The sequence below is a fragment of the Ptiloglossa arizonensis genome, chromosome 1 (assembly GCF_051014685.1).
Source record: "Ptiloglossa arizonensis isolate GNS036 chromosome 1, iyPtiAriz1_principal, whole genome shotgun sequence".
Taxonomy (NCBI): domain Eukaryota; kingdom Metazoa; phylum Arthropoda; class Insecta; order Hymenoptera; family Colletidae; genus Ptiloglossa; species Ptiloglossa arizonensis.
The window spans coordinates 22,139,404-22,147,542 of record NC_135048.1 but is presented as its reverse complement, the minus strand read 5'-3'; the positions used below and the strand labels follow the sequence as shown (position 1 = coordinate 22,147,542).

Here is an 8,139-nt window from a genome sequence, read left to right as displayed (position 1 = left end):
ACCATTATATCCTCGCTAAGTAAATTCTCTTTAACGAAGTAATCGCGAACATTGTCCCGTACATCTCGCGAGAATTTTTCGGCGTTCGCTTCTATGTAACGGTACACGTAAAGATCGGCACCGTGTACAATAAAGTAATGATTAAAGATATTAATCTTCGCGCCGATGAAAAAGTCCTGAGGAGTGTAATACTCCGGATTGTCTCTTCCGGTTTTCGGTTTCGGAACCAACATAGGTTTCAAGAAGGCGCCCTCGACGCGTCCCGAATTCCGCTTCTCGAGTTCGTGTACCGATATCGTCCCGTCGCATAGATTATACTCCAATATAAAATCACGATCCTTGTCCTCGGGATGAACTGCGTCCATTTGCATAGAATACCGCAACTTTTTCGGAAAATTAACAAGTTGCCGTACGACATTCTTTTTAGGTAGTTTAGGCATAAGTGACAAACAACTGGCGTAAGTATCTTCGGGTGACCCGAAACCGATGTGCGGCGGAGGTACATATCTCGGCACCGGTTTCGATTTCTCCATCGGAAGTGGAATTTTCTCCGGTTGTGTTATTCCTAACATACCCGAGTAATATTCTCGTGTGAAAGAATTGCAATCGTGGATAAGGAAACACCGACTGAATATAAAAATTGTGCCACCTATCTACAACGAGAGAAAAGAGATTACAATGAAAGATCGACGAGCAACGCTAACTCTATGGAAAGAATAAAAAGAAAAAAAATCAGTCCCGGAAAGTAACTGCGAGTCGTATCGAGTCGGAGCTAGTTTCGGTCGGTATTATTTTCGTAAAGTCCGCGATTAAACAAAAGTTACTCGGCATTGTCCACGTTCTGTTTATTCGTAACACCCGTGTACCCCTTAACTCGGGACTGATCTTTCTTTCTTATTCGTTACGATTCCTTCGAAGAATATCTCGTGCTCTCACCACAAAATCTTTCGGCGTATAGTACTCGACGATCTCTGGATCGCCGTATTCTAAATATACAGCCGGATATGACGATGGTAAATTTTTCCAATCTTTCGGAACTTTCATTCTTTTCAATAGTACCGCCACTGGATCCTTTCCGCAATTAGGTTTCTGAATTTCGCGCACGGTTATCGTATCGTCCATTAAGAAATACGTTATCCGATAAACATCCTCGTTCCAAGTGGCGGTGAACGATAACACCATTTTATCGTATTCTAAGAATCGACGTCTAGCATCGTTTGGAATTTGGGTAACACGCGTCGGTGTCTTCTGGTTAGACGCACGAAGTAATGTGTAAGGATCCGCAGGAGGTTCTTCCTTATCTCCGACATCGATGCCTTGACTGTTTAAAAACTCTCTGGTAAATAGATCGCAATCGATAGTATGATAAACTACTCCATAAATACCTGCAATCAACGATACGTAATGATAACATATTACAAAATCGAATTAAATGAAATTATTAAATCAGAATTAAATGAAATGATTATTTGTGTACAAAAAAATAATAAAATAAATTTAATGAATTCTTTTTTTAAATAAAATTTCGTAAAAAAGAAAACAAAAACTGAACGTACCTTTGTTCGAATCAACGTATTATTTTTATTTAATACACGATACGTATATTCTACCGTGAATAAGTTTTTGAATTTTGTAGTAACTAACTAACCGACGACTTATAAGAAAACATGCAGAATCGCAACAAAGATATTCATTAAACGTACATACGTCAATCCCAACGTTCAAATCCTTCCAGTAAAGTGTATCACCCTTTACATTTTTTGCAATTTTTCCACGACTAACAAGCTTTCCTTGCAGAAAGCCAGCATTATCAACTGGGGGCTCTATTACGCTAATAGTATCATCCTCCAAAAAGTATATTATATTTACGTAACGTATACGAAAGTGTTCGTCCGGTGAATTAAACACCCCTTGACGAAAAAACCCTTTAAAGCAAAGGCATTTCTGCGTAAATAACGCGTAATGTGGAATAACTTGACGATATGCGTATCCTTTTGCACGACCATACGTTAACGATGGATCGTATCTGAGTAATATATAAGTGGATATCGTTAAAAATATAATTTACTACTCAATGTAATTAAATTTTAGAAAAATAAGTATTACAATAATTTCAATTACGTACTGTACGATAGGTGTATCTTTTGCGTATGCAGTAGATGTTGCATCTATTGGTTTTCCACCAATACCAAAATCACTATCGCGTACCATGCGATAACCATTCAAAAAATGAAATTTTTGCACTAATCTATAATCATTAATCTTTAAAAAAAGTTCATCTTTAGTTGTACTCGTTTAAATATAGCAATTATGATATTAAAATGATCAATTTCTTTCTGTCTTTAACTTACACTTTGATCACGAAATGTATAGCCCGGTATAAGTGGTAGTTCTTCCATATTAAATTATAAAATTATCAAGTAAAATATATTTTTCTTTGACATTTCCATGAAACGATATTTAAGTCGTCTAACTGCCAAATCTGTTTGAACCCGTTTCCATAACAACACTAGTACTTATTGATGTAACAATATTTCATAATTTGACAATACACAATAATATGAACTTGTTTACTATTTTCAATTTAAAAAATGACGAATAATTAAGAATTTAATAATTATATTATTTAAAGGTAAAGGATAACTAGCTTAAATAATATTTGATCATTTATTTTTGCATAAATTATTGACAATGGTAGCATTGGATGGTTTTCACTAGAATTTATTAGTTGCCTTGACAGTGAAATCACAAACTAATTATTTCTTTGAAAATAGCCATACATCCTGCAGACAAGCAGCCAGCCACTGGTACAGTAATCAACCATGCGAATGCAATGTTACGAAATAATTTCCACGAAACTCCTTCACCACCACGTGAAGCCCACCCCACACAAACGACTGATCCCACTTTACAATGTGTTGTTGACACAGGTAAACCAGCCTTACTTGCCAACAAAACTGTCACTGCTGCTCCTACCTATAATCAATATTTAATCTGTAATGCAATACATTTACCTAAAAAATACCAGAAAAAATATTATTTCTTTTTATTGTTTATTCTATAATATTTGTTAAACGTATATTTATTTAATGGTTTTTATATAGTAGATTTACTTAATAATATTTATTGTTTCTTTTATTTAATATACCTCTATAGTAAATCCAGTTGTTGGTGTAATTCGTGCTAAATCTTGTCCTAAAGTCTGTATAACTCTACGTCCCCATACCCAAAGACCAGTTGATATTCCTAGACCACCATAAAGTAATATAAGCATTGGAGTTTCTGCCTCTTGTTTAGCTGATCCCTCTGCATACACAGCCCAAAGTGCAATAAGTGGTCCAATTGCATTGCTGACATCATTACCACCATGGGCAAAACTACCAAATGCTGCAGTCAATACTTGCAAAAAAGCAAACAATTGAGACATTTCTGGTGGCTCCTCGTTTTTTCTTTCAATTTCAATTTGAACACCTTCAGTATCTGATCCTGCTACTATTAATAGAGGACTCGCACTACTATTACCACGTAATTTTGGCGCTGCTTCTTTTGTATTACCGTTACTACTACTACTACTACCACTATGTGGGGCTTCTGAGATAACAGATAATGCTGTAGTTTCTTTTTTGTCACAAGTATCAAACTTTGTTGTTGCTTTTTCGTTGCTATTCAGTGAAATTAATATCCTCTTTCTTTGCCATGGTACAACAAATAAATAAACAAAGATAGCCGAAAACAAACCAAAACCTACTGCAGCAAGTAAACTACCCCACCATGGCACTTTGTCCAGCATTAAAACTGAAAACAGACATAAGAAACAGTATTAGAATTAACTTAATGCAAATATGTGTTAAGATAAAATTATGAAATTTATTTACGTTTAGGTCCATCATGTGCAACTGACATAACATTGATAGCAACAGTGAGACCATATGCTAATGGGAGAATATGAAGACCTTGTTCTAGAGGCTTACTAGATTGCAGTACAGATTTTCTTAGAAGCCAAAATATAGCACCTGATACAATTCCACTAAGTACAGGACTTGCAAACCAAGATGCTGCTATATTTGCAAGAGCTATCCATTTCACCTAGAGGTACCATTGTATTAGGAAACAATATTTATATATTTTTAAGTTATTAAAATAATGATTTTACTAACCCCTGCAGTACCTTTACAAACAAGTGAAAAACCAACTGTAGCACCAACAATGGAATGTGTTCCAGAAATAGGTAACCGTAATGCTGTTGCTAGTAATAACCAGATACCAGATCCAGCTAAACTAGACAATGCTCCTATCATTAATTCTTTTTCATGGCCTTCATACAATGCAACGTCTAATATACCTTTCCTCATTGTATCTGAGACCTAAAAGAATTATTAATTAATCTACTTTGAGCTATAAAATAACATATAAAATGAAAGTTATAAAATAAATTTGTAAACTGAAATTTACAAAATAAATTCATTTTTACAATACCTTATAGCCAATGAGTACAGCTCCAGCAATTTCAAATATTGTTGCTAAAATACATGCTTGAAATATTGTAAGTACTCCAGCACCAACGCTTGTTCCAAAACTATTAGCAACATCATTAGCTCCGATTCCAAATGCCAAAACAAAGGCTACTAAGAACCCAACCACTACTATCCATACCAAGTTTTCGTCATATGGTATGCTCATCTTTATTTAATTAATACTCTATTTCTTTTGAGCTGTTGGTATATCTTTCGCTTTTATGCATTTGTCAAAAGACCAATGTTATCAAATATCCTCATGGCATATTATTCGAAAGTAATACATTGTTGAATTAGAGGACATGTATCGAGGAAGAGCTTCTGGTTTAATCTGTTATACATTTATGTGTAAATACTAATACATCAGAATATATTTCTCCGTTTAGACTTAATTCATATATGTGTGTATGTTTGTATACATATGTAATTTATATCTTTATTTTACTTCTAATACAATCAATTTTGTAACTTTGTACATGTAACAGAGGTAGTATTTTGGCGCAGCACCTGATATATTTTGCATTGTTTTTCTCTAATAATGACATACAGTTACTAAAACGTTTATTAACATCAAAAAATTTATTGTGTACACACTTCTTCAGATATTTTATTTTGTGTAAAGTGTAAAGTATGATGTTGAATTTTATAATGACTCATTATCAGCGTTTTCCATGTTTGGAAACACGCTGATCGCTGTTTTTCCGGCATCTGTAAATAATCAAAACGTGTATTTTTATATACTACACACGCGTCTTTTCAATCCAATTGAAATGTTAAAACATAAAATTTCTTGAAAGCAATGCAGCTACTTCATTTAAAAATTACCTTCGCACACACATCATAGTTGTTTTAGAATCGAGTTCAAGAAACGAGGTACTTGAACACCCACGACGGCAATTTAATTATTAGACTGAACCGACTGAACCGTTTTGCCAATTTTTTTACGCCCGATTCCGGAGGAGTGGTGTTACCCTTTCACTTTTCACGTAGCGACACTTCGTATCTTGATTAAAATTCACATTCCTGATAAAATTAACTTTTAAAAAATTGTTCTTTTTATTTTTCCATGTACAATACCAAATAAAAATGAAACCCGTTGCGAAGGAGTAAGTTGTACGAAACACAATGACAATTTACTATGAACTACTATTGCGAACTATATAAAAGAATAATGATAAATAACTAGAATGAGCAAAGCTTTCAAGTATATTACATAAAATTCGTACATAACAATTTTTCAAATTGCAATCTTCCATTACCACCTTTTGCATCATTCTTTGTACGATCTTCCGTGTAGTTCACACTTTAAGACTCTTCTTTTAAGAGTCGTATGGAAGGTAGGCATTGAATGACTTGATGACACAACAAAATAATCAAATGATCACTAAGAGAAAAAAATGGAAACGGTGAGAATATATTTTTTCACTCACAAAACTCAAATTAGTTTGCGTAAATCTTTGGTAACCGGGGATGCCGCTTAGATCCGCGTGGGGGTGAGATATTGATCCGCCATTTGCCCGCGAAACTATCTTATACGTATAATACAAAAATGGTTTACTGCGGCATAAATCTGACGTGTTTTATTTGCAAATCGATAAACAATCGATCGAGTACCCTCACGTTGTAATATCCACGTAGATTTCTCTTTAATATCATCGCGTTTATTCACAATGTATTACGCATTAACTGTACGCCGGATCTTCGTGGGGGAATGATGAATAAGTCATTGCATAAAGGGTGTTAAATGAGCTACGAATTGATGCGAACATAATTACCAATAATCACATGCTTGCTCCTACATATATCGTTAAACAAAAAGGTCATCCAGAGAAATCTTCATCAGCTTCAAGCTTCCAACCACACACTCATTTATTAGACTTTCAAAAGTATTCTTCAACAACTTGATTTAAGAAACTTAAATAGAGTCTTCAATAATTAATTTATATATATTTGTATAATTAATAACTATATCTATTTGTTATTAATTATTAATTTATATAAATAATTAAATTTAATATGTAGTATACTTTAAGTAATTTAAAATTAAAAAGAAAATATATGTTACTAGAAAGTAATTGGCAAATATATGAAATTATTTTATGATATTTAAACTAATTTGTGTAATTTAAACGTACAGGTATTTCTGACCCTAAAATCAAATATTTGTTTACAATATTTGTATACAATATTAAATAAAGTAAATGAATTATATATAATACATTTAGAAACATCAAAGATTGAATGAGTGATAAATATAGTTTATTTAATCTTTATAAATTATACATACAAGCCAATGGTTTTAGACTATAAATTATACACAATGTAGATCCACTACGTAGTTATTGTACATTATTCTGCTTCCCAGCTTTCTTTTTCTTCTTTTTCTCTTAATACTTCTACCAAATATGGTCTAAGGTATAATACATCCTATTTAATAATAGAAATTACATGTTTGAAATATTTCTAATAAAAGTTAATGAAATTATATAAAAAATATATCAAAGATTTACTAGTCAATTGTATTAAATTACCTCTTCAAGTTTCGTCCACTGTTCTTCTGGTAAAATTCTCTTTTGGCCACTCAATTGAAGAGCTCTGACAATACGGAAATTACGTTCATCTAATAAATGTTTAGGTAATCGCCTTAGTGCTTCCACTACTTCAGGTGTTTCGTAAAGGCAATCATCTCTATACAAACCTAAATTCATATAAAACCAAAAATTTATTTCATAATTCATTTTTAAAGCTACATTATGTTAGAAATTGTAAAAATATAAAACATATTGGGAAAAAATACTGATAGCTATGAGAATTAAAGTCAACTTCTATTAATTTTTAATCATATACTTATTATAATAATATATCAATTTTATTACCATACTGATTAAATCTAGACATTGAATATACCCAATGTTGCAAGGATTTTGCTGTAAAATAGACAATATAATTACATAAGAATAAAATCTATTTACGTATACTTTAATCGTAAACTTCTATTAATTAAACATTTACGTACGAAGAAGGCGATTAAAAAAATTCATTTTCGTATTGTACTTCTCCTCGGACTGATTTACTTAGAACTTGATTGCAAACGTTCTACGTTAACTTGATGATACTAACGTTTCCTACCTTGCAGAATAAGATCTACTATGTAGCTACTATAGACAATATGTAAACACGACGAGTCCCTAGTCACAAGTTCTATGGTTGATACTTTCATACAGTAAAACAAATCAATGTAACTTAACAAATTATATTAATTCGCAAGTATAAAAGAATGTTAACATCATAATTACATAAACATAATCTGTAACTTAATCTATATTATTTGCAAAATTATATTTATTATTACATGATATATTCGCAAATTGATAGTGGTGTATATTTGAACTACAGCACAAAACGCTTATCATGTTGCAACTTCCGATACGTTCTTAAAAATTGAAAGCAACATTTACAACAAATTCAAATTTATTAAAATTCAATATAGAAAATGTATTACATTGGTTTCAAAACTACAGTGGGTGTGACAATAAGCTTCTATTAGTTATTTAAATGTCAAAAATCATATTTCATCATAGAACTATTTTAAGAATACCCTAGATCCATTTACAGATGGCGTTGC

At 32.2% G+C, this 8,139-nt stretch overlaps 3 protein-coding genes across 9 annotated transcripts in view; all 3 read right to left on the bottom strand.

The window, feature by feature from the left end:
* The window catches only part of LOC143147257 (EF-hand domain-containing protein 1), a 2,694-nt gene extending 295 nt beyond the window's left edge, over positions 1–2,399 (bottom strand). Inside the window, 5 exon segments of the mRNA XM_076312361.1 lie at positions 1–653; positions 937–1,385; positions 1,704–2,026; positions 2,126–2,324; positions 2,327–2,399. The exon segment at positions 1–653 is cut by the window's left edge and continues 295 nt beyond it. Coding sequence (XP_076168476.1) covers positions 1–653; positions 937–1,385; positions 1,704–2,026; positions 2,126–2,324; positions 2,327–2,399 — 1,697 coding nt within the window.
* Positions 2,400–2,659: 260 nt separating this feature from the next.
* Positions 2,660–6,200, bottom strand: Napi-iii (Na[+]-dependent inorganic phosphate cotransporter type III). Of its 7 annotated transcripts, none has more exons than XM_076327320.1 (7): positions 5,741–6,196; positions 5,340–5,537; positions 4,477–5,222; positions 4,158–4,364; positions 3,876–4,086; positions 3,149–3,795; positions 2,660–2,976 (listed from the first exon to the last, which is right to left on the bottom strand). In XM_076327320.1, the coding sequence occupies exons 3-7, from the start codon at positions 4,678–4,680 to the stop codon at positions 2,746–2,748; spliced, it is 1,500 nt and encodes a 499-aa protein (XP_076183435.1). In that variant the 5' UTR covers positions 4,681–5,222; positions 5,340–5,537; positions 5,741–6,196; the 3' UTR covers positions 2,660–2,745. The 7 variants fall into 7 exon arrangements, with proteins under 7 accessions (XP_076183435.1, XP_076183444.1, XP_076183455.1 ...); XM_076327329.1 differs by having other exon boundaries at positions 5,777–6,196; XM_076327340.1 differs by having other exon boundaries at positions 5,340–5,866; positions 5,945–6,196.
* A 556-nt stretch (positions 6,201–6,756) lies between these two features.
* On the bottom strand, positions 6,757–7,686 carry LOC143144049 (cytochrome b-c1 complex subunit 7). Its single transcript, XM_076306049.1, has 4 exons — positions 7,531–7,686; positions 7,391–7,441; positions 7,046–7,212; positions 6,757–6,941 (listed from the first exon to the last, which is right to left on the bottom strand). The coding sequence occupies exons 1-4, from the start codon at positions 7,553–7,555 to the stop codon at positions 6,864–6,866; spliced, it is 321 nt and encodes a 106-aa protein (XP_076162164.1). The 5' UTR covers positions 7,556–7,686; the 3' UTR covers positions 6,757–6,863.
* Between the last annotated feature and the right edge of the window lie 453 nt (positions 7,687–8,139).

Coding starts and splice junctions, on each gene's coding strand:
- Napi-iii (XM_076327320.1), bottom strand. CDS start 4,680: ATGAGCATACCATATGACGAAAACTTGGTATGGATAGTAGTGGTTGGG. Junction 3,796..3,875: donor TGCACATGATGGACCTAAAC/GTAAATAAATTT, acceptor GTCTGTTTTCAG/TTTTAATGCTGGACAAAGTG. Junction 2,977..3,148: donor CAACTGGATTTACTATAGAG/GTATATTAAATA, acceptor TATTGATTATAG/GTAGGAGCAGCAGTGACAGT.
- LOC143144049 (XM_076306049.1), bottom strand. CDS start 7,555: ATGAATTTTTTTAATCGCCTTCTTC. Junction 7,213..7,390: donor GTCTAGATTTAATCAGTATG/GTAATAAAATTG, acceptor ATATGAATTTAG/GTTTGTATAGAGATGATTGC. Junction 6,942..7,045: donor AGTGGACGAAACTTGAAGAG/GTAATTTAATAC, acceptor ATTATTAAATAG/GATGTATTATACCTTAGACC.